At 39.1% G+C, this 27,072-nt stretch overlaps 1 protein-coding gene across 3 annotated transcripts in view; it reads right to left on the bottom strand.

The window, feature by feature from the left end:
• Positions 1-15,603, bottom strand: part of SEH1L (SEH1 like nucleoporin) — a 33,701-nt gene extending 18,098 nt beyond the window's left edge. For all 3 annotated transcript variants that reach the window (XM_045458935.1, XM_045458936.1, XM_045458937.1), the window contains exons 1-4: positions 15,324-15,603; positions 10,198-10,248; positions 7,443-7,589; positions 322-533 (exon numbers count right to left, since the gene is read on the bottom strand). In XM_045458935.1, coding sequence (XP_045314891.1) covers positions 322-533; positions 7,443-7,589; positions 10,198-10,248; positions 15,324-15,599 — 686 coding nt within the window. In that variant the 5' untranslated portion in view covers positions 15,600-15,603. The remainder of the gene's footprint in view (positions 1-321; positions 534-7,442; positions 7,590-10,197; positions 10,249-15,323) is intronic.
• Positions 15,604-27,072: the final 11,469 nt, after the last annotated feature.

Genomic DNA, 27,072 nt, shown 5'->3' on the forward strand with positions numbered 1-27,072 from the left:
TATGTGCATACTGGCATATGTTTGTATGTTTATACACACATTAAATATTTCTTTGTATTTACATGGGAAAAGCCAGAAGGTTCACACCAAAATATTTACAATGGTTGGCTTCTTCTATGGAATAAAAATAGGGGACAAGAGACATGAAGGGTGCAGGGTAGATTATGGAGAATTTTTATTCTACACAATTTTTTTTTCAATAATAAACATAACTACTTAAGAAAAACATTTTAAGGAAATTAAACCATCAAATGCTTAGTTTAAAAATTATGAAATTTGTTTTACTAGGATTACATTATCAGGTTTTCTGTGTAAGCTTACCTTGAAGGGTTCCAAGAAATACAACTACAGCTTAGCTTACATGAAATCTCATGCTGCAGAGACCACTGGCTGAGATTCATAACATCTGGTGCCTCATATATTCTTACTATACCATCTGCCGAACAGGTTGCTAACATAAGACCCATATGCTTAGGAGCAAATTTCACATCGGTAACGGATGTTCTGCTATCCACTAGAGTTGTCCTCTTAACCTGAAAAAAAAAAATTATTTATATACAAAATAAAGGATCGTACAGTGGAAAGAACATAGACTCTGAAATCACACTATTTTACTAGGTATGTAACCCTTGAAAAAGTTATTTAAAAATCACTTAGACCTCAATTTCCTCCACAGCAAAATACCACATACACAGCCAGCAGTAAGAGTGACCTATAATTAATTATTGCCAGGGTGCCTGTGTGGCTCAGCCAGTTAAGTGTCCAACTTCAACTCAGGTCATGATTTCACAGTTCGTGAGTCTGAGCCCCGCATCAGACTCTGTGGTGACAGCTCAAAGCCTGGAGCCTGCTTCAAATTCTGTGTCTCCCTCTCTTTCTGCCCCTCCCCCATTCACGCTCTGTCCCTCTCTCTCTCAAAAATAAATAAACATTAAAAAAAATGGGGGGGGGGGATGCCTAGGTGACTCAGTCAGTAAGCGTCTGACTTCAGCTCAGGTCATGATCTCACGGTTCATGGGTTCAAGACCTACCCTGGGCTTTGTCTTAACAGCCCAGGGCCTGGAGTCTGCCTTGGATGCTATGTCTGCCTCTCTCTCTGCCCCTTCCCCACTCACACTCTCTCTCTCTGTCTCTCAAAAATAAACATTAAAAAAAAAAAAAAATTAAAACAAAATTTTTTTAATGTATAAAAAAATTTTAATTATTCCCTTTAAGGTAGAAAAAAGTTGACCTTAGAAAGTCTAACTTTATTAAAAGTAGGTACTCTCCCTTAAGCAGACCAGTCACTGAACCAGAAAATGTTCAAATTTTCACATAGGTAGCTTTGTCTCACCAAGTATGCTGCAAGCAGTAAATTAAATGAATTAAGATTTTTTAACAGTAAGATGGAAGACCTGCAACTTCCATCTTTCAAGCATAAATGCCAGTTAGCCCTGTGTGGATCACCACTATTCACTTTTAAGAGAAGGCATTTACTAGAGACCAAGGGAATGAATGGTACAAAGCTGGCATTGTGATAATTACAGAATTCCAATATGGTATGTATAAGCTACCTTCTAACATCTAGATTTCTGACAGACAATATCAACAAAATGGAGAAATCAGCACTTTAGTGTCTATGGTTACTAAAATACATCTTAAGGAGTCTCAATATTAAAAGAATATCACATAAACCCCAAAGATTTTATCTTTGCAAACTCTTCTCTACAAACACACTGAATAACCAATACCAATACAACTGCTGAAATAGTGAATGATCAATGACTAAATACAATTTACACTTGTATTACAATTTGTTTAACTAAATACAAATGAGTATACAGATATCCCCTGCTCTTCAAAGGTTTGTGTTATGCCACTTTGCTTTTGCAAAAGACCTAATTAGTACCTTTTCTCGCTAACCAAAAGAAATCTGAAGAGCATTTTTGCTTTTGCAAAAAGTGAAAACAGCTTTCAACATTGGTTTTGCAAGCCACTACTTGAAGCACCCTCAGCTTCAACAATAGCACCACCAGCTCCTTCCTTGGGAACTACACAGTATCTCACCATCAAACTGACATAGCTTTGAACTGTCTTTGAGCATCTGTGCTTTATCTCAATTTATGTTATGCATCCATTAGCAAAGTGTATCCTAAGGTATCAGAAAAGCCTAAGAGAAGTTATTTTTTGGTTCTGGGAATGCTCAAAATTTTTTCCATGTAAGTTAGCGGTAACTGCTTTTGCACTTTATGCCATTTCAGCTTAGAAAAGTTCTCTTAAGAATGCTCTACTTTCATATAACAGGGGAAACCTACATCTTTAACTAAGTTCAAGTAAAAACCCTATGTTACTACTTACTCCTCAAGCCAACCCACCACAGATACTGACCCATCTCAGACTGACTGCTAGAAAAATCCCTAGTATAAATTTCTCTTCTCTCCTCCCCTTAAACTGTTGTTTGCCTTAGGGAGGGCCTAGGCCAAACATAAGACCAGCCCCTCCTAACATTAAAAAAAAAAATTGTAGGGGCAGGGCACCTGGGTGGCTCAGTCGGTTAAGCATCAGACTCTCAGCTCAAGTCATGATCTCACGGTTAATGAGTTCGAGCCCTACATCTGGCTACATGCTGACAGTGAGGATCCTGCTTGGGATTCTCTCTCTCTCTCTCTCTCTCTCTCTCTCTCCCCCTCCCTCACTCCCACTCTCTGTCTCTCAAAATAAACTTCAAAACAAATTTTAAAACAGGACACCTGAGTGTCTCAGTCAGTTTTGTGTCTGACTTCGGTTCAGGTCATGATCTCAGAGTTATGGGTTTAGAGCCCCACATGGGGCTCTGTGCTTACAGCTCAGTGCCTGGAGCCTGCTTCAGATTCTGTGTCTCTCTCTCTTTCTGCCCTTCCCTGCTCATGCTCTGTCTCTCTCTCAAAAATAAATAAAACATTAAAAACAATTTTTTTTAATGAAAAAAAAAAACTGTAGGGCCACCTGGCTGGCTCAGTTGGTAGAGCGTGTGACTCTTAATCTTGGGGTCATGAGTTCAAGCACCACATTAGGTATAGAAATTACTTAAATAAATAAATTTTTTTAAAAAATTTATAGCATGCAAGCTACAAATCTGGAGTAACTAGAAGACTATGGTATTGCCATTAAGGAAACCCATACAGCAATGGAACAGAATAGAGTCCAGAAATAAACCCTCTATATATGGTCAATTGAGTTTCAATGAGGATGCCAAGACCACTCAAATGGGAAAGGGTGTGGTGTCTCTCCTGATCAGATGGGGGCCCCTAAATGTGGGGCAACCCTAAAGGGTGGAAGCTGGAGGCAAGGGCAGTGAAAGGATTCACCTGAGGCAGAACAAAGGAGATAGAAGTTTATCGAATAGAACACAAGGGAGTTAGGGAGAGGAGAGCAAAGCACAGGCTGTCTGTTATGAGGCAGCAGGTGGGGGCTGCATTTAAAGGAGGAAGGTAAAGGAGGTATGGGGACATATGGAACTTTCCCTTTTTTGGTAACTGCCTGGTTGTAAGTGGCCCATTGGTTAGTTAGCGCCTATGAACACTTTGAGGTAGGCTGCCTAATGGGCCTGTTTATATTCACGCAGGGGGTTACTGTGGGCCCTTCTGCCTTTTTACATTCCATTGCATAAGCCTGTTGTCTAAAAGAGGCCACTACAAAGGGCAATGGGGCAGTCATTCCAATAAAAGATACTAGGAAAACTGGATATTAACATATAGAAGAATGAAGTTGGGGGAGCCTGGAAAGCTCAGTTGGTATAGCATGTGACTCTTGATCTCAGGGTCATGAGTTTGAGCCCCACGTTGGGGGTAGAGATTACTTTAAAAAAGAAGGGCGGGGTGGGGGGGGAGAGAATGAATGAAGTTGTACCCTTACCTTACACCATATACAAAACTTAAGTAAAAATGAACAAAAGACCTAAATGTAAGAGCTAAAAATTATAATTCTCTTAATATAAAACTTTGGGGAAAGTCTTTATGGCATTGGACTTGACAATGATTTCCTAAATATGACACAAGAAACAAAAACACAGCAAACAAAAGAAAAAAATTTAACTGGACTTCATTTTGTACATCAAAGGTGACTGTCGAGAGAGAGAAGGCAACTCACAGAATGGGAGAAAATATTTGCAAATCATATACCTAAAAAGGGATTAATATCCAGAATATAAAGAACTACCACTCAACAGCAAAAAAAAAAAAAAAAAAAAAATTGTTTTAAATGGTCAAAGGACTTGAAAAGACATTTCCCTAAAGAAGTAAAGAATTCTGGTAACAATTCCAGTTCGGGGGTTGGGGGAGAACCCCCCCCCCCCCAACACACACGCACAATTCTCAGATAGCAGTAAAGCTGTCCAAGAATTCAACTCAATTCTGACTCCATCTACCCAGAAACAGCATCAGATTCCACAGATTAAGAGTTCTATTGTGCAAGACTGCCCCCACTTCGGACACCTAAGCAGCTCTCAAACTTCAGACATTTCCCTTAATAGATTACCAATTTATTATCAAAGGATAGAACTCAGGAACCGCCTGATGGGAGAGATGCATAGAGCAAGGTATGGGGAAAGTGTAAGAAGCTTCTATGCCCTCTCCAGGCTAACCACTCTCCCCACATTTCCACAAGTTCACCAACCCCAAAACTCTCTGAACCATGTTCTCTGGGGTTTTTATGGAGATTTCATTCATCACAAGGACATGACTGATTAACACATTAGCCAATGGCAAGCAATTCAACTTCCAGCCTCTCTTACCTCCCCAGAGGCTGGGGGTGACACAGAAAGTTCTAGCCCTCTAATCACAAGGTTGGCTTCACTGGCAACCAGCCCCCAACCTTAGGCACTTTCCCAAAGTCACCTCATTAACATAATAAAAAATACCTTTATCACTCTGTACACTTAGGAAATTCCAAGGGTTCTGGGAGTTGTAACTCAGGAACTGAGTTAGAAAAACCAAATATACATGAAAAATAAATTTCTCATAAATCAAGACATTGCAAGAAGATATATAAATAACCAATTAACACATAAAAATGTGTTCAACATCATTAACCATTAGGGAAATGCAAAAAAAAAAAAAATGGAATTTAATAAACAAAACAGATGAACATAGGGAAAGGGAAGAAAACTAAGATAAAAACAGAGGAAGCAAATGTAAGAGACTCTTAAATACATAGAACAAACTGAGGGCTGCTGGAGGAGAGGTAGATGGGAGGATGGGCTAAATGGGCGATGGGCATTAAGGAGAGCGCTTGTTGGGATGAGCAGTGGGTGCTACACGTAAGTGATGAATTACTAAATTCTACTCCTGAAACCATTATTCGACTACATCTTAACTAACTTGGAATTAAATAAAATTAAAAAAAAAAAAAAAAGGAGATGCCGTTTCACACCCACTAGGATAGCTATAATGGAAAAATAAAAAAGATAGCAAACATTGGCAAGGATGTGGAAAAACTGGAACACTCCTGCATTGTTGGTAGGAGTGAAAAATGGTATAGTCATTCTGAAAATAATTTAGCAGTTTCCAAAAGTTAAAACACAGAACTACCATATGAGCCAGCAATTCTACTCCTAGGCACATACTCAAAAATATTAAAGGCAAGACTTCAGACAAATATCTACATAACAAATTTCATAGTAGCAATGCTAGCTAGGATGCAACAAGAAGTTAATCAAGTAAGAAGGCTGAAAGCTATCAGCAGAAGGGAAGAGGGAAAGGGACAAAAGCAGGGAATATATTTTGTTTTGGGGAACCAACAGTTCTAACCAAGGAGACACCCAACTAGGTGTCTTACCTGATACTGATAGCCCCTTACGTGATCCAGTGTGAGCTGGACTAGACCTGAGGACAAGCAGAGAAGCCCCCAAGTTATCCTGAATCTACTTTTAGCTCCTTATATTAAGATCTCCTATGGGCGGAGTTTTCCACCATTTTTTGAACACTGATGTACATACTAGCATGTTGACATCCTAGGCATGTGCAACTCAAGTGTTTATGCAAGTTCCCTGCCCCTGTCCCCAATACACTGGATAAAACCTTCCTAACTCCACAAGGAGACAGTTCTTTGGGAGCTACCTCTTTGTCTCCTTGTAACAAATAATAAACAGGTTTTTGCTTTCAACACTTTCTTGGGTTGTGTTGAATTTGATGCACCCCAAGTGGCAAATCCCTTGAGTTTGGTTACAGCATTTTTTACAATAGCTAAGAGGTAGGAACAACCCAACTATCAACCTACAGATAAATGGATACACAAAATGTGTCATATACACACAATGGAATGTTATTCAGCCATAACAGGAATGAAATTGATCTTTGCAACAATATGGATGGACCTTTTGCTTAGTGAATCAAGCCAGATACAGAAGGACAAATATTCTATGATTCCATTTATATGAGGTACCTAGAGCAGTCAAATTCCTAGAGACAGAAAGTAGAACAGAGGTTACCAGGGGTTGGGGGAATGGAAAGAGGAGGTACTATTCAATGGTACTGACTTACGCTGGGAAAAATTAAGTTTATATACAGATATTGGTGATGTGTACGCAGCACTGTGAATGCAATTAATGCCACTGAATTGTACACTTAAGTTAACATGATAAATATTATGTTACGTACATCCTACCACAATTTATAATATGCAGCAGAAAAAAAGAGTAGTATTGATAACATGCAAGCATTAGTGTTGAGAGGAAGGTGGATAGGACTGGTAAACAGAGAAGGAAACACTGTTATTTATGTCCTTATAAAGGCAGAGAATATATCCAGAAAAATACACAAAAAACTTATAATAGTGGTTGACTCTAGGGAGCCAACTGTGTCACTAAAGGGGAGGAAATTGTCACTGTATACATTCATTTATACCTTGTGCCTAATTATCTATTAAAGAAATAAAGAAAAAAAGAAAAAACATTGGAATGGGTCTTAAAGGTAATCTACTTCAATTCCCTCACTTTATAGACATGGAACTTGACTAGTACACACATTATACTCTTATTTAAAATCAAACATCCATGCCCGGCTAGCTCAGTCAGTAGAGCATGAGACTCTTAAAATCAAACATCCAATCAGGGAAGAGCAGAGAATAGCAGAACCAGATAAAGAGTATATTTTATAAGAAAGCAAAGATAACCACAAAGGAGAAAAAACAATATTTTAATGGATTTTTAGAGTGCACTCACTCTAGGACAATGCAAATACTGCAGATTTATCATGAAAGTTATCATTAAACAATGCCATGAGTGTTCCTGAGTGCCACTTCAAGCCCAAGACAAAATTAAATAAACAAGTAAGAGAAAAACATGGAAGAGGAAAAATAGAACTGGTAAACACAGAGAAGAGTGATAACATCTTATCAAGTGCCTAAAGTGTTCTTGGAAAGACTGATGTTCCTTGGAGATCATGCACCCTCCTCCCCAAAACCCCCAAAACCAACAAATGTCTCACCCAATGACTCTGTCCTCGCAGTTTATCATTTGATTCTCCTACTATTTCTTCCCACACAGCAGCTGTTCGGTCAAAAGAACAAGAAGCCAAAACCTGTCCAAATTCAGGATGGGCCCATGTCACACGCCACACAGATCCACTATGTGTCTGAGGAATTATTTAAAAAAAAAAAAAAAAAAAGTTGACTTTACTCATATTTCACACAAAGTTTTACTTGAGGAAACAACGCAGATATCTTCAATAAGAGCAGAATGCTATTCAATTTTACATTTAAATAAAAAATTAAGTTCTGGAAATTTTTAACTTTTAGAAGATATTCTCTACTTAGGATTATGGCCCTTCTGGAGTCAAGTCCTTCTAACATTTTACTAATAAAGAAAAATCCAGCTGGATAAAGTTGACCTCTTCCAGTACTAACAGAGACCTGCTTCAGAGTTTAGCCTTATCAAGCTTTAAAAAAAAGATCTACCAGTCCACCATTTTTTTTACTTGCAAATTCTCTCCACAGGAAACAGCCATCTAATAAAATAAATAAGACTAACCAAAATTGTTTGCTTCAAAAGCCTAACAGTATATAGAAACTACAGCAGTAAAATGCTTAAATGACTCTGATACCTGGCTAGACAGTCGACTATTCTAGGAAGTGAGCCAACGAGTGATAAAATACAGAGAAGCCCAAATCCTTGTATTCTGAAAAAATAATTTAAAGCTCAGTAGCGTTACCTTTATTATTTGAAAAATGTCAAATTACTATTCTTCAACTCTCGTGTTGACAAAAGGAAAAAAACAGAAAGGTCTCAAAGTATTTCACATCAGGGCACCTGGGTGGCTCAGTCTCTTAAGTGTCCAACTCTTAATTTCAGCTCAGGTCAGGATCTTGAGGTTCATGAGATCAAGGCCACATCGAGCTGGGAGGACAGCATGGAGCCTGCCCGAGATTCTCTCTCTACCCCTCCCCCACTCTCTCCTCTCCTCTCTTCTCTCTCTCTCTCAAAATAAATAAACTTAAAAAAAAAAAACAAAAAAACAAAAAAAAACCTATGGCCTGGGTGGCTCAGTCATTAAGCATCTGACTTTGTTTGGCTCAGGTCATGATCTCATGGTTCATGAGTTCAAGTCCCACATCAGGTGAGCTTGAGCCCCACTTCAGGTAAAACACGAGCCCAGGTGAGCCCCACTTCTTTCTCTCTCTCTCTCTGAAAGAAAGAAAGAAAGAAAGAAAGAAAGAAAGAAAGAAAGAAAGAAACAAAGAATGAATTTCACATGGACAGAATTTCGTTTGTTCTTTCCAGTAAAAATACAGTATAACAACAAGCATCAGTCCACCAATTATGTTTATAAAATTTGTTTCATGCTTCTGTATATCTAACACTTTCGCACTTAATAATCTCAGAACGCTTTCATAATCATGTAATTTCCACATGGTAAATATGTCATTCAAAGGTAAACTTTGCACTCTTATTTTTTATCCTTTTTTTGGCCTGGTCTTTTTTGTTTCACTTTTAATTATTATTTATATAAGTTACTAGTTAAAGAATACACTAGAGGGGTGCCTGGGTGGCGCAGTCGGTTGGGCGTCCGACTTCAGCCAGGTCACGATCTCGCGGTCCGTGAGTTCGAGCCCCGCGTCAGGCTCTGGGCTGATGGCTCAGAGCCTGGAGCCTGTTTCCGATTCTGTGTCTCCCTCTCTCTCTGCCCCTCCCCCGTTCATGCTCTGTCTCTCTCTGTCCCAAAAATAAAATAAACGTTGAAAAAAAAAAAAAAAAGTAAATTCATATTTAAAAAAAAAAAAAAAAAAAAAAGAATACACTAGACCAGTGAGACTCTGTTAAATATTAGATTGCCAGTAAAGCACAACCTACCTAAAAACTAAAGATTACAAAGAGATGTTCATCACAATAAAAAGGAAACAACTTATACCAGCTATCACAAGTTGAACAAAAACAGGGTATATTTATTGGTATATTCATGTTTTACTGCTACATTTATGTTTTTAAACAAGCTTTAAAAACATACCAAAATATTTATGAAATATGTTATTAAATTAAAAGGCAAGAAATGGAGGTTTCTTTTTTAGAGCAATAATTTTGGAAATGGGTAAAGGCGGTAGTTGTACCAACATTGTGAATGTAGTAAACGCCATTGTATTGTGTATGAAGGATCAAACTACTGAACTCACATGAATGAACCTCAAGGAAAAGGGAAAGTAGCTAGACACAAATAACTACATATCGTAGAATTCCATTTATATGAAATGTCTAGAAAAAGTAAAACTACAGAGACAGAAAACACTTCAGTGGTTGCCTAGGGCCTGGGTACAGAATGGGAATTGACCCCAAACAGTCACAAGGGAAGTTTCAGGGCCATGCAAGTGTACATAGAAATTTACTAAAATTCGTTGAACTACACATTTAAAACTGATGACTCTAATGGTATGTAAAATTCTACCTGAATAAAGCTGAAAATAGAAATTGTACAAAATATCACAACTATTAAAAATATGCAAAAGAACAGATAAGTAATAAATACTAAAACACTAAAAATAGTTATGTTAGAATGCTATGAAATTGTACGTTTTCCTACTCTCAAATTTTCTGAAGTGTATTTTTGATACTTTAGCAGTTAAAATCAAAATATTTTAGGAAAAGTATATATACATTTTATAATTCTCTCAAGAAGAATAGCAAGTCACTGATGCTACTAAATAAATAGTAACCATCTCAATTTTTTTTTAAAAATCACTAAAAATACTAACCTTCCAACTAGCAGTACAATGCCAATCCCCATTTTCACTTTTATCCCAGACCTGTAAGAAAATAAGACATATTTTATGCAAAATATTCCTATAAACATGACAAACATAAAGAGTGAATCAGTTTTAAGGCAAAAGAAATGAACGTAAGTTCACAAAATAATACAACCAGTAAGTAAACATTCATTCATTCATTCAGATGTTTATTAAGAACCTGGGGGGGGGGGGGGGGGGGCGCCTGGGTGGCTCGGTCAGTTAAGAATCCAAGTCTTGATTTTGGCTCAGGTCATGATCTCACGGTTCATCAGATCGAGCCCCACATCTGGCTCTTCGCTGACTGTGCGGAGCCTGCTTGGGATTCTGTCTCTCCTCTCTCTGTTCCTCCCCTGCTCATGCTCTCTCTCTCTTTTTCTCTCTCTAAATAAACAAACATTAAAATAAAAGGACCTGCGGAGTGCCAGGCACCAGGCTGAGCAGGAGGGGGTCAAGGAATCTGTGCTCTCATAGGTAACAGAGACAACTACAGTTACAATCAAGTCTTGTTATCATAGTAGTTGTGTTCTACAATGTTGCTGTGAACACTGAACCAGCAAATACTAAACCACTGCTCTCAGGGGAAATATTTGTCAACTAATCAATACATAATCTCGTTTCATGTATGTATCTATTTAAAGACACTTCTTTAGAGGACATTATTGATTCATTAACACTGAAATCAGAGCCAGCAGCAACTCATGGCAGGGTGAAACTTTCCTAACATACATATTTTCTCTGCAGGGCATATTACAGCCATCATGCACCTAAGATCACTAGGCACCCCTTCAGCACTATATATACTTGGGGACAATTTTAGACAGTGAAATCACCAACAAAAAAACAAAAATGTGGAAAATGTGGCACAAAATAGACAATGATAAGGACACTTGTGGGGCCCCTGGGTGGCTCAGTCAGTTAAGCGCCTAACTCTGGATTTTGGCTCAGGTTATGATCTCATAGTTCACAAGCTCAAGTGCTACATCAGGCCCTGCGCTGACAGTGCAGAGCCTGCTTGGGATTCTCTCTCTCCCTCTCTCTCTTTCAAAAAAACAAAAGACTTGTTTACAGTATGAGAGTCCAAATAAGAAAAGTGTCACTGCAGCAACTTCTTATTCAACATGTCTCCAGAGGCAAGGGAAACCAAAGCAAAAATGAACTATTGGGACCTCATCAAAATAAAAACTTCTGCACAGCAAAGGAAACAATCAGCAAAACTAAAAGGCAACCGACAGAATGGGAGAAGATATTTGCAAACGACATATCAGATAAAGGGTTAATATCCAAAATTTATAAAGAACTTCTCAAACTCAACACCCAAAAAACAAATAATCCAGTGAAGAAATGGGTAAAAGACATGAACAAACACTTCTTCAAAGAAGACATCCAGATGACTAACAGACACATGAAAAACTGCTCAATATCACTCATCATCAGGGAAATACAAATTAAAACCACAATGAGATACCACCTCACACCAGTCAGAATAAAACGAACAACTCTGGAAACATCAGATGTTGGCAAGGATGCAAAGAAAGAGGATCTCTTTTGCACTGCTGGTGGGAATGCAAACTGGTGCAGCCACTCTGGAAAATAGTATGGAGGTTACTCAAAAATAAAAAATGGAACTACCCTACAACCCAGCAATAACACTACTAGGTATTTATCCAAGAGATACAGGTATGCTGTTTCAAAGAGGCACATGAGCCCCAATGTTTACAGCAATGCTATCAACAATAGCCAAAGCATGGAGAGAGGCCAAATGTCTATCGATGGATGAATGGATAAAGAAGATGTGATATATATATATATATAAATACATATACATATATATATATACTGCATATACATATATATACACACACACACACACACACACAATGGAGTACCACACGGCAATCAAAAAGAATGAAGTCTTGCCATTTGCAACTATGTGGATGGAACTAGAGGGTATTATGCTAAGTGAAATTAGAGAAAGACAACTATCATATGACTTCACACATATGAGGTATTTAAGATGAACAGAAGGGAAGGAAAGCAAAAATAACATAAAAACAGGGAGGGGATCAAAACATAAGAGACTCAAATATAGAGAACAAACACGGTTGCTGGAGGGATTGTGGGGGGGGGGGGATGGGCTAAATGGCTAAGGGGCATTAAGGAAGACACTTGTTGGGATGAGCACTGGGTGTTATACATAGGGGATGAATCACTGGAATCTACTCCTGAAATCATTATTCATTATTACACTACATGCTAACTTGGATATAAATTTAAAATAAGTAAATAAAACAAAATAAAATAGAAAGCAGTGTCACCCTGTTTAACCTCAGTTGGGAACATGCACACCGGGCAACTCCAATTTTTTGCTACTTTCCTCATGTCAAGCAAATAACTGAGAATATTGATTTTGGGGTCACAAATAAATTGTAAAGAGTAGGTGAACTCACAAATACACAACTGGCTGATAATGAGGACCAACTGTTTATGTAACAAACAAAAGCAAAATACTTAATCTTACTATCAACAAAAAATATAGATTATAACAAGACAACATTTTAACCTCTTAAAAAATGAAATGATAAACTCCTCAAAAAACTAAAAACAGAATTACCACATGATCCAGCAATTCCATTTCTGGGTATATACCCAAAAGAGTTGAAAGCAGGTTCTCCAAGAGGTATGTGCATACCCATATTTATAGCAGAATTATCCACAACAGCAAAAAACATAGGAGCAACCCAAGTCCACTGACAGATAAATGTTAAGCAAAATGTGTTATTTACAATACATATAATGTAATATTCAACCTTAAAAAGGAAGAAAATTCCAGCACATGCTCCAACATGTGCAAACTTCAAAGACACTATGCTAAGTGAAATAATCCAGTCACAAAAAGGACAAATACTGTAGGATTCCACTTATATGAGGTACCTAGTCAAATTCATAGACAGAAAGTACAATGGGGGTAGTAGCTAGGGTGTGATGACAGGGAGAATGGGAAGTTATAATTTAATGGCTACAAAGTTTCAATTCTGCAAAATGAAAAAGTTCTGTAGATAGATGGTGGTGATGATTGCACAGATATGAATGTACTTAATACCACTGAACTATAAACACTTAAATATGGTTATGACAGTAAATTTTACGTGTATCTTACCACAATTTTAAAAATTAGAGAAAAAATGTTAGTAATTCCTGACATGGACAATTATCCTATCAAATCAGTACTTTAACTGTAAAATTGTATAACCTTCAAAAAGACAATCTGCCAATTATTCACAAAAGCTTTTAAAATATTCGCTAATTTCTCTACTTGAATTAGGCTAAGGAAATCATTCAAAACACAAAAAGCTTAAAGAAATGAAGATTTCCATTGCAATACTACTTCCAACAAACAAAACCTACAAACGGAAAGATTTAGAGATTCAGTAATAAGTGGATGAGGAAAAAAAATCTATGACCTTTTCAGTTAACAGACATTAATTACTGCAATATTCAACAACAGGTGGATAGATGAATGTCTAAAGAAAATGTGTACACATACAACAAAATTATCATTCAATCTTAATAAAATTACAATACATACTACAAATATGGATGAATTTTGAAAACATCATGGTAAGTGAAATGAACCAAACACAAAAGGGCAAATATTATATGGTTACATTTATATAAGATACCCAGCATAGTCAAATTTATAAAGAAAGAGTATTAGAGGGGCACCTGGGTGGCTCAGTCAGTTGGGCTCCTGACTCTTAATTTCGGCTCAAGTCATGCTCTCAGGGGTTATGAAATCGATCCCCATGTCCAGTTCTACGCTGAGCATGGCGCCTGCTTGGGATTCTCTCTCCCTCTCTCTCTGCTCCTCTCCCACTTGCTCTCTCTCTCAAAATAAATAAGCAAACGTTAAAAAAAAAAAAAAAAAAGGGAAGAGTATTAGAAGTGACCAGGGACTGGGGCAGGGTAGAAAAAGGAGTTATTGAGTAGACTTTTACTTTAGAATGATGAAAAAGTTCCAGAGATGTATAGTGGTGACGGTTGCACAACATGAATGTTATGCTTAAGGCCACTGAACTGTAATGTAGATCTAAAGATGGTTAGCTTACCACAATAAAAAGAAAAAAAAAATTAAGTGATTTTAAACCTTTTTTTTAGGAATTAGAACGCTATAGTTATTCCATGTATTTGGTGACACCACTTTTTCGAAAGGGAACACCAGCTGTAATTCATCATTGAGGGATCACTGGTATCAAACTTGACTCATGTGAAAGGCAAGTAATAAAAACTATCCTTCAGATTTTCAGTTATTTTGGAGTTGTCGAAAATGCAAATAATCCGAACTCCAGCTTTCATCTGCAAGTCTATTGTCGTTAACGCTATAATAATCTCTAAAGTTCTTAAATCCCAAAGACTATCCTCTTATCACAGAAAATTCTGGTCAAAGTAGTGCAGACATTTACATGAACTTTATGAAACAAGCACTCCATTTCTTTAATAGCAAGTAGAGAACTTCACTGGATATAAATGGATTTGTTTCCTATATGAACGCAAGGAGAGAACAATCTCAGGAGCAACAAGCTCATCACAGCACTTGAGACAACACGTTGAACCGACTGCATTACAGGTGGCGAGGCAAAAGCCTCTGGCTGAACCAGTGTGGTAACAGGACAAGTACTCCCCCACCCGCGCAGTCTGACAAATCCTTCTGGCAGACTAAACCGAATCTCTAGCTCTCGCCCACAATGACCCAAACCTGCAGGAGGTAGAACCCGCGTGCTGCCCAGGGCCCCACTGGCGGGAGCGCGCACGTGGCTAAGACGCCTGCCCGCCCTCCCCCCCGCCCCCCGCCGCGCAAGCGCAGAGCAGAGTGAGAGCGGGGGAGCGGCTGTGACCCCACAATACTGGGGCAAGCAAGGCGGAGCAGCCCAGCCGCCCACACTCCTTGGGCTCCAGACCTCGTGTCCAGCGGCGTGCCTCAAAATCCGAGGTAGTCCCCTTGCCACGCACCGTTCCCTCCGCTCTAACAGCGGGTCATGCAAGTCCCCACTCCCCCTCCTTCTGGGCTCGGCCCCACCCAAAAGCTCCGCGCGCACCTTGACGCTCTGGTCACTGGAGCAGGTAGCCATCCGTCGCCCGTGGAAGTCGAAAGAGACATCATGGATGAGATCCTTATGGTCCGCCGCGATACTGCGCGCCACAAACATGGCTTCCGCCGGGCCCGCGCCTGCTCCGTCTGCCCCTCCCACCTCCGAAGAGGGCGGCCGCGGCAGCGCGCGGACCGCAGCCCACCAGGACCACGCCGCCGCCGGGGCGCGCACAGCGCGAGCCACCCGCGCCCCCGCGCCGTGCCCCACCCCTTTGCCCGTCATGCCCTGCGAGGCCAGGGCGAGGACGACTGCGCTTGCGTTTCCTGAAAGAGTCTAACCGCGGCAAGGGCTTAGGAGAGAGTGCCCTTTCCTGAGCTGTAATGAAAATTAAAGGAATTCATTGTTGAAGTATGATAATTGGGAAAAGTAAGAAAATTAGAAACACCATCTACAGTCCTGGGCCCTGAGTCAGTATTGGTTAGCGTCATTCCCCACCGCCCTCAAACACGGGCTGAGTGCTCGGAAGAAGTGGAGAAAAGGAACTTTGCTGGGACAACTAAGGAGCAATGAAGGGTGGAGAGTCACCAGAGGAGCACAGGCTCAGCCGAAAAGTAAAGACCGGGGGAATAGGATTGACAGGGAAAAACTGGGGGGTTATGGAGGTGGAAGAGCAGGTGTGAGGGACAGAAAAGGGAAGGATCCGAAGTCAAAATTTTTAAAGATTTCACAGGTAGAACAGGCTTGGTAGTGTCAAGAATCAAGATGTGGGCAGTGAGATACTAGAAATTAGAAAGTTCTTCATAAAGAGGGGAACCTGGGTGGCTCAGTGGAGTAAGCATTGGACTCTTGCTTTTGGCTCAAGTCCTGATCTCAGGGTTGTGGGATGGATCCCCACAGTTGGGCCATTGGGTTCCGGCTGGACTTGGAGCTTGCTTAGGATTCTGTCTCTTTCTCTGCCTCTCTGTCTCTCTCTCTCCCCAAAAAAACAAAACAAAAAAAAAAAAAACTTCATGAATGTATATTCATGAAGAAACTAGAAAGTTGAAATCATCTAGGAAAATGAATGGCAGGATCCGAAATGAACTGAAAGACTGGGGAACCTGCAGCCAGAGTTCCCAATAAAGAAATAAGTCAAACAAGAGGAAAAAAAAAACAAAAACAAAAAAACAAACCTGAGAAGAGGCCAGTGAAGAAGAGCCCTCAAATCAAAGATTCTGTCAAACCCAGGAACTAGAGAGATGCAAATTTCCTTTGCCTAGCTGAAAATAGTGCATTCCAATGAAACCTTTTCTAAGCTGAAATGGCATGAAGGGAAGAACCAATTACCATAAATGTACATGGAAGGTTTTTTTGAGAGTTCCCAGACTCAATAAGTGACATAGGCTTTTCTGATACCTTACCACACATCTTGTTAATGGATACACAAGTCAGCATAAGGCACAAATGGTCACAGGCACAGTTCACAGGTCTGGCTGCTTGATGCTCAGATGCTGTGTAATTCCTAGGGAAGGAGCTTGGCAGCGCCACTAATGTTCACCTTTAGTGCCACTTCTAAAACAGCCAGCTGCAAAATAAACGCCGATAGTTTTGCTCTTCACCGCTTTCTGAAAAGTGAAAAACCGCTTTAGATTTTTTTTTTCTGTTAGCAAAAACAGGTACTAATGTAGGTCTTGCGTAAAAGCAAAGTGGTGTAACATCAACTTTCAAAAAGCAAAGGGTACCTGTATTCAGTTTACTGATTTAGGGTATTTTGTTTATCAGGCATTCCAGAGGGCTTAGTGGTAAAGTTAGGATGGGAAACCAGAATATTAGGTTGGTGGAATGAAAAGAGAAAAAAAATGTTTTTAAATGAGCCTGCAAGAAAGGGTTTATATTTTTGATTCTGGCCAGAATTGACAAGAATGTAGGGCATGGTGTGATTAGAAAGCTAGAAAGTTTTCAAAATAATTAATCCCAGCTGTCCCCTGATGGATTGCACAGAAACATGCAGAGGCAGGTGGAGAAATGACTTAGCCTTTCTGGATTTTTCTTCACTTGCCTTTTTTTCCCCACTACAAATTGAGATGTTACTGGTACTTTAATAGGTTCCATATCTGTGAGTTGCAGGTATGATTACTAATAACAAATGTAACTGCTTTAAGGTCGAAGACACTCATTTCTTAAAAAAATTACCTACTATCTATAAAAGTCCAATCAATTTATAAAACTCTAAAACGTTTTTCTTAAGGTTTCTTAAGTAATCTCTACACCAAACATGGGGCTCAAACTCACAGCCCTGAGATCAAGAGTTGTATGCTTTTCCAACTAAGCCAGGTGCCACCTATAGCTCTAAAACTTTTTAACAATATTTTTAAAATTAAAAAATTTCAAACAGGGGCGCCTGGGTGACTCAGTTAAGCATCCGACTTTGGTTCAGGTCATGATCTCAGATTATATGGGTTCAAGCCCCACATAGAGTTTTCTGCTGCCCCACCTCGGATCCTCTGTCCCCCTCTCTCTTGCCCCTCCCCCACCTGCACATGTGCACATGCATCCTCTCAAAAATAAACATTAAAAAATAATAAAAGTTGAAAATAAATAAAAAACATTTTAAACAGATCAATATTTGCCAAGATTATCCAGGTGGAGAGTTGCATAAGTGAAGTACAGGGGATTTTCTTTTTCAGGACTTTTATTAGACCAGTTTTAGGTTCATGGTAAAATTAAGCAGAAAATACATAGAGTTCTCATATACATGCCTCCTCTCCCCACACACAGTCTCCCCCACCACCTCCCCCAGTGGTACAATTATTAAAATTGATGAGCCTATGTTGACTCACCACCATCACTATCAACCAAAGTCCATAGTTTACCTTGGGGTTCACTCTGGGTGTTACACATTCTATGGGTTTTGACAAATGGATAGTGACATATGCCCACCATTATAGTATTGTACAGAAGAGTTTCACTGTTTTACAGATTCTCTGTGATCTGCAAACTCATCCCACCCTCTCCACAATCCCTGACATCTACTGATCTTTCAACTGTCACCAAATTTTTGCCTTTTCCAGAACATCATAAAGTTGAAATCATTAAATACATAGCTTTTTTCAGATCAGCTTTTTTCACTTAGTAATGTACATTTAAGATTCTTCCATGTCTTTTCAGGGCTTGATAGCTTTTTTTTTTTTTTTTTAGCACTGAATAATATTTTTTAATTGATGTATAGATGAATTTTTTCTTTTGGAAGTATAGTTGAAGTGCTGAAAATATTCCGTTGTCTGGATGTACCACAGTTTATCAATCCATTCACCTATTGAAGGACATCTTGGTTGCTTTCAAGTTTTGGCAATTATGAATAAAGCTGCTATAAATATCCATGTGCAGGTTTTGTGTGGCCATAAATTTTCAACTCTTTGGGTATATATACACCAAAGACTGTGATTTAGGTATCATATGGTAAGAGTATGTTTAGTTTTGTAAGAAACCACCAAACCGTCTTCCAGACTGGCTGTACTATTTTGCGTTCCTACGAGCAATGAGTGAGAGTTGCTATTACTCCACATCGTCACCGGTATTTGGTGTTGTGTTTTGGATTTTCATCATTTTAATAGGTGTGTAGTGGTATCTCATTATTCTTTTAATTTCCATTTCCCTGATGGCATATGATATGGAGCATCTTTTCTTATGTTCATTTGATATCCTCTTTGATGAGGTGTCTGCTCAAGTCTTTTGCCCTCTTCTTTTTTACCAGGTTTTTGTTTTATTTCTGAGTTTTAAAGTTCTTTGTATGTTTGGATAACAATTCTTTATCAGATGTGTCTTTTGCAAATATTTTCTCCCATTTTGTGACTTATCTTCTTACTCTTGGCCATTTCTCAAAGTTACATAATTATCAAGACTATTTGCTGTAAGAAATGTTTGAAAATACAAGAATATATAGAATAAAAACTTAAAGTTTCCTTTCACCCCACAGTCTAATCTCCCTGCCCAAAGAATATGATCATTACTGTGTTACCCATTTTCTATGGATTTACAGAACATAAAACATATATGTGTACCGAGCATCAGAAAGTTTGTTTGGGTTTTTGAAAATAAATTTACAAATACTATACCGATTTTTGCTTTTTAAAAAATATCCAATATGTCTTGGATATCTTTCTACATGGGCCCAGTTCATTCCTTCAGTCTTGTAACCTATGCATTCCAAAATATGGATGAATTGTGGTTTATTTAACCATCCTCCTGCTAATGTACCAACATGTGAAGATCACCATAGACATGCTTTATTTCTTCATTCATATAAGTTTAATTATATGTGCTGCACTATAGTTCTAAAGATTTTCTTCATATAATTGTACGCATTTCTTGTTAGGTTTATTAAATCTTTTAACAATTTCTTATACTGTTGTGAATGGGCTCTTTGAGGGGGCAGACTCTTTTTCTATATTGTTTATAAGAGAGCTATTAAATTTTGTATGTTTATTTTGTATTTGATCCCTTATTGCATTCTTAGCTCATTTAGCTTCTACATTGAATCTCTTGGGTATATAGGTTTAAAAAAATCACACCAGCTATAAATAATGAGTTATAGATGCTTTGTGTCAGTAAGTATTTAATCACAAAAACAGTATGCATTCAAATTATTTGAAACAGAGAATTCAACACAGAAATCTGGTTATAAATATATTGGAAGCATAAATTAAAAGCAAAAAGGAAAAACGTGTGGTTACCTAGAGATTAATAACTGCAGGAAACTATTCCCACCCATAGGGCAGGAAGAGTGAAAGAGAAAATAGAGCCTGACATCACTGCCCCTCAGGCTGCTGATGTTGGAACATCAACAACAGGCAGGAAGCCTGGAGCTAACTCTCCAGATGACTCTGCAGGTGTCCAACGGTAGCCACAGCCAAAGGAGCGAGGGCCACAAGCCCTGCACAGCAGAGGTTCCTGGAGCTGCTGCCCCAACTGCAGGAGCCAGAGCAGGGTGCTGCTCCTACTATTTCCGTTAAATTCCCACTCCTAAGCAGGAAGCCACCCTTGCCCTTTGCCACCATCTTGTACCTTTGCTGCAAGCATCTGAGATGCCTCCACAGAAAAGGAAAAAAGCCTTCTTCCTTTCTCTCGCATTCCAATCTCCTACCAGTGTCTCTAGTAGGAAGAACCTGACTAGGGAGAGTTGGTGAAGAGTCTGGGGAAACTAACAGAGGTTTCAGTTTCCTGTATTATGGAAAGAAAGAAGGATAGGATAATAAATCCAGTGCTAATAATAACATACTGTTGAATAATAGCTATGGTCATACATATCTTGTTTCTAATGTAAATGAAACTGTTCTTAATGTGGTAGAATTTCTTTAAAGAATGAATTTCTATTTCAAGCTTCTGAGGAATCTTCATTAGGAATTAGTGTTTTATCATCTTTTCTGATTAGTACATTGATAAATTTCCTAATGCCGAACCATTATGTTTCTAATGCGTGGCTGGTAATTCACTAATATTTAATTTAGGATTTTAGACTCTGTATTTAAAAGGAATATAGGCAGATAGTTTGTGTGTACTTTGCATGCACACATGCATGGTGTTCTTGTCCTTTTATGGTCTCTAAATTGTATTAACCAACAATAAGTCAGGAAGCTTTCATATTTTTCTGCTCTGGACTAGTTTAAATAACATAGGAACTGGGATGCCTAGGTGGTTCAGTCAGTTAAGCATGTGACTCTTAGTTTCGCTCAGGTCATGATCTTGCAGTTCATGAGTTCAAGCCCCGCATTGGGCTCCATGCTGACAGTGCAGAACCTGCTTGAAATTCTCTCTCTCTGCCCCTCCCCTCCCTGCTCACGCCTCCCCCCTCTCAAAATATATAAATAAATAAACTTTTAAAAAGTAACATAGGAATTACTATTATACAAAGGTTTTGTAGATGACACTCACAAAATTGTACAGGCCTGATACCTTTGGTAGTGAGGGAGCTGTTGATTTTAATTACCTTAAATTTTTAAAAAACTATTGGTGTCTTTAGATTTTTCACCTTTCCAAGTCAATTTTGATCATTAGTTTCTTTTAAAAATCAATCATTTCACTGAGATATTTATTACATCTGGTAATTTCTTAATTTTTTAAATTAAAAAAATTTTTTTAAGTTTTTAAGTTTTTATTTTATTTTCCTTAGAGAGACAGAGCATGATTGGTAGAAGGAGAGAGGGAAGGAATCTTAAGCAGGCTCCATGCTCCACATGGAGCCCAACATGGAGGTTGATCTCATGACCTGGAGATCATGACCTGAGCCGAAATTAAGAATCCAACACTTGACTGACTGAGCCACCCAGGTGTCCCACATCGGGTAATTTCTTATAATTAAAAAAGCTCCATAATTGATGTAATGCTTTTTTTCTTGTTTCCATTGTTTTTATCTTATTTCTTTTTTTCTTAACATTTTACTCTTTTTTAATGAAGTAAAACATACATTCCAAAATGTACACATAATTGTAAGTGAACAGCTTGCTGAATTTTCCAAAGTGAACACATCCATGCAACCATAATTGGATCAAGAAACAGTATAAGACCAGCAGAAGCCCTCCTTATGCACCCTTCTGGGCATTATGTCCCTTACCCAATGGTAACCACTATCCTCATTTCTTTTTTTTTTTTTTAATTTTTTTTTCAACGTTTATTTATTTTTGGGACAGAGAGAGACAGAGCATGAACGGGGGAGGGGCAGAGAGAGAGGGAGACACAGAATCAGAAACAGGCTCCAGGCTCTGAGCCATCAGCCCAGAGCCTGATGCAGGGCTCGAACTCACGGACCGCGAGATCGTGACCTGGCTGAAGTTGGACGCTTAACCGACTGCGCCACCCAGGCGCCCCCACCACTATCCTCATTTCTAATGGCATAAGTTAGTGTGATGGGTAACTTTATATGTCAACTTGCCTAAGTTATGGTGCCCAGTTGTTTGTTCAAACACTGGATGTTGCTGTGAAGGTATTTTGTAGGTGTGATTAACATCTGTAATCACTTGAATTAAAGTAAAAGAAATTACCCTCTGCACCAAAAACCATAAAATACCTAGGAATAAACCTAACCAAAGAAGTGAAAAATCTATACACTGAAAACTATAGAAAGCTTATGAAAGAAATTGAAGAAGATACACACAAAAAAAGGAAAAATATTCCATGCTCTTGGATTGGAAGAATATATATTGTTAAAATGTTGACACTATCCAAATCAATCTACATATTCAATGCAATCCCTATCAAAATAACACTGGCATTCTTCACAGAGCTAGAACAAACAATCCTAAAATTTGTATGGAACCAGAAATGACCCTGAATAGCCAAAGCAATTCTGAAAAAGAAAACCAAAGCTGGAGGCATCACAATCCCAGACCTCAAGATGTATTACAAAGCTGTAATCATCAAGACAATATGGTACTGGCACAAGAACAGACACTCAGATCAATGGAACAGAATAGAGAACCCAGAAATGGGCCCACAAACGTATGGCCAACTAATCTTTGACAAAGCAGGAAACAATATCCAATGGAATAAAGACAGTCCCTTCAGCAAATGGTGCTGGAAAAATTGGACAGCGACATGCAGAAAAATGAACCTGGACCACTTTCTTACACCATACACAAAAATAAACTCAAAATGGATGAAGGACCTCAATGTAAGACAGGAAGCCATCAAAATCCTAGAGGAGAAAGCAGGCAAAACCTCTCTGACCTCAGCTGCAGCAACTTCCTACTCAACATGTCTCCAGAGGCAAGGGAAACAAAAGCAAAAATGGACTATTGTGACCTCATCAAAATAAAAAAGCTTCTGCACAGCGAAGGAAACAATCAGCAAAACTAAAAGGCAACCGACATAATGGGAGAAGATATTTGCAAACGACATATCAGATAAAGGGTTAGTATCCAAAATCTGTAAAGAACTTATCAAACTCAACACCCAAAAAACAAATAATCCAGTGAAGAAATAGGCAAAAGACATGAATAGACACTTCTTCAAAGAAGACATCCAGATGGCTAACAGTTACATGAAAAAAAATGCTCAACATCACTCATCAAGTTAAAACCACAATGAGATACCACCTCAAACTAGTCAGAATGGCTAAAATTAACAACTCAGGCAACAACAGATGTTGGTGAGGATGCAGAGAAAAAGGATCTCTTTTGCACTACTGGTGGGAATGCAAACTGGTGCAGCCACTCTGGAAAACAGTATGAAGGTTCCTCAAAAGGTTAAAAATAGAACTACCCCAGGATCCAGCAATTGCACTACTAGGTATTTACCCAGAGGATACAAAAATACTAATTCAAAGGGATACATGCACCCTGGCATTTATAACAGCATTATCAACTATAGCCAACTTAAGGGAAGAGCTCAAAATGAATGAAATCTTGCCATTTGCAATGACATGGATGAGGTTAGAGAGCATTATGCTAAGCAAAATAAGTCAGTCAGAGAAAGACAAATACCATAAGATTTTACTTTTATGTGGAAATTAAAAAACAAAACGAACGATCATAAGGGAAAAAAGAGAGAGGCAAACCAAGAAACACACACTCCTAACTGTTGAGAACAACCTGATGGTTACCAGAGGGGGAGAGCAGAGGGTTGGGTTAAATAGGTGATGGATATTAAGGAGTGACTTGTGATGAGCACCGGGTGGTGTATGGAAGTGTATTGTACACTTGAAACTAATATAACACGTATATTAACTAACTGGAATTCAAACAAAAAATAAAGAAAGAGAGAGAGGAAGGAAGGAAGGAAGGAAGGAAGGAAGGAAGGAAGGAAGGAAGGGAGGAGGGGAGGGAGGGAGGGAGGGAGGAAGGAAGGAAGATTAGGAACTGCTGCCTCTAAACTGGGATCCTTAAATGCAATGGTAATAATTGAATCCCTGGATATCAGAATAATTGCCAAAGACAAAGTGGAATTAGTTACCACAACAGACAACAGATTCAAAGCAGTAATCAGAATAGTTTTATTGACAGAGACCTATGGCATTGGCTAGTTGATCATGGTGTCTCTGGAAGAAAATAGATAGGCAGTCTATCAAATTCTTACTTGTTCTCTAAAAATGGAAGAGTCCTAGGTCACGCACAAAAAAAATCCTAACTTGTGTCATAAAACCAAGAGGCACAAGCTTTCAATGAATTCCTGACTTGACCCAGTTTACAGATCCAAAAACCCTTGAATTAAAGGGGAGGCCAGAACCACTTGAGGAAGGACTATGCTAGACTGTCAAAAATATGTACAGTTACTATTTCTCTCAGCCTTGCTCAGGGACCTACAGCCTTTGACCATAGTGTTTATGTGTTGGGCAAAGGAAATAATTAGACTTTTCAGGAATTACTAAACACTAGCTCTGAACTGACACCAATTCCAGGAGACCCAAAATATCACTGTGGTCTACCAGTTAGAGCAGGGGCTTATGAAGATCAGGTAGACCAGAGGAGTTTTAGCTAAAGTTCATCTCACAGTGGGTCCAGTGGGGTCCCCCAACCCATCCTGTGGTTATTTCCTCAGTTCTGGAATACATAATTGGGATAGACATACTCAGCAACAGGCAGAATCTTCACCTAGGTTTTCTGACCAGTAGAGGGAGTACAAGTGGAAGCCACTAGAACTGCCTGGTTTTCTGACCAGTAGAGGGAGTACAAGTGGAAGCCACTAGAACTGCCTCTACGTAGGGAAATAGTACACCAAAAGCAATATTGTATCCCTGGGATTGCAGAGATTAGTGCCACCATCAAGGTGGCAGGGCTCGAACCCACAAACTGTGAGATCATTACCTGAACGGAAGTCCGAGGCTTAACGAACTGAGCCAGCTAGGCGCCCCCACAGGGATTTTTTTAAGTAACGTAACTTTATGGGGCACCTGGGTGGTTCAGTCGGTTAAGCCTCCGACTTCCACTCAGGTCATAATCTCGCATTTGGTGAGTTCAAGCCCCATGTCAGGTTCTGTGCTGACAGCTCAGAGCCTGGAGCCTGCTTCAGATTCTTTGTCTCCCTCTCTCTCTGCCCCTCCTCTGTTCACTCTCTCTCTCCCTCTATCTCTTTCTCTCAAAAATAAATAAACATTAAAAAATTAAATAAAGTAACTTCATTATAATCTGTAGTTATTGGCTATAACGATTAAAATGCAGTAAAGCTAACCAAATATCTTATTTTGAGATTTTCCTAACCAAACTACATTTCCTATATGCACTATGTTTCAACTGTCTTGCCAAAATTTACATAGGAAGGATTCCTGATGTTGGAAACATGTTTATCTTGGAAAATTTGAGTTCACAAGGGATCTTGATTGCTTCTCTCTCCCATAAGATACTACATTCATCTATTACATTGATGACATTATGTTGATTGGACCTAGTGTGTGAGAAGAAGCAACTACTCTAGATTTATTGGTAAGATATTTTGTGTCAGAGGATAGGAAATAAATATGACAAAAATTCAGGGGACTTGCACCTTAGAGAAATTTGTAGGGTCCAGTGGCCTCAGACATATGCAGTTTTCTCTTATAAGGTGAAGGATACATTGTTCCATCTATGTCCTCCTACAACCAAAAAAGAGATACAACATGCAATGGGCCTTTTTGGACTTTGGAGGCAATGTATTCTTTATTTGGGTGTGCTACTCTGGCCTGTTTACTGAGTGACCCAAAAAGTTACTACATTTGAGTAGGGCCCTTGGCTCCCACTCTTGCTATACTACCTTCTCTGTTGCAACTACCACCTATGGGCTCATGGAGAGTTGCCTATAACCAGTTGACTGAGGAAGACAAAATTTGGGATCATGTACACAGAGGTTTTGCCTATTATGCAGGCACTAACCAAAAGCAGACTGCCACAGCACTACCACCCTTTTCTGGGACATCCCTGAAGGGCAGTGATGAAGGGAAATCCTCCCAGTATGCAGAAATTTCAGCAGTACACCTGGTTGTTCATTTTGCTTGAAAAGAGAAATGGCCAGAAATAAAATTGTATAACAATTCATAATCTGTGACTTGATGGTCAGGGATTTGGAAGGAACATGATTGGAAAATTGGTGACAAGGAAACTTAGAGATGTGTGGATAGATCTTTCTGAGTGGGAAAATAAATCATGAAGATATGTGACCCATGTGAATGTTCACCAAAGGGTGACCTCAGCAGAGAAGGATTTTAATATTCTAATGGATAGGATGGCATGTTCTGTGGACACCAGTTAGCCTCTTGTCTCAACCAACCTGTTATTGCCCAGTAGACTCATGAATATGGCTATGGTGGCTGGGATGGAGGTTATGTAGGGGCTCATCAATGTGGATTTCCACTCACCAAGGTTGACCTGACTATAGCCACTGCTGAATGCCCAATCTGCCAGCAGCTGAGGCCAACATTGAGCCCCCAGTTTGGCACCATTCCCCTGGGTGGTCAGCCAACTATCTAGTGATAAACTGATTACAATGGACCACTTCCATCACGGAAGAGTCAGTGTTTCATTCTCACTGGAAGAGACACTCTGGATATGGATTTGCCTTCCCTGCATGCAGTGCTTCTGCCCAAACTACCATCTGTGAACTTACAGAATGTCTTCTTCATCATAATGATACTTCACACAGCATTGCTTCTGATCAAGGAATTCACTTAATAGTGAATGAAGTGTGGCAATAAGCCTATGCTCATGGGATTAGCTGATCTTACTATATCCAATATCCAGAAGCAGTAGTCATGATAGAATGGTAGAATGGCCTTTGAAGACTCAGTTACAGTGAATGACTAGGTGGTGAGCTA

Source organism: Leopardus geoffroyi, chromosome D3, assembly GCF_018350155.1.
Source record: "Leopardus geoffroyi isolate Oge1 chromosome D3, O.geoffroyi_Oge1_pat1.0, whole genome shotgun sequence".
NCBI classification, from domain to species: domain Eukaryota; kingdom Metazoa; phylum Chordata; class Mammalia; order Carnivora; family Felidae; genus Leopardus; species Leopardus geoffroyi.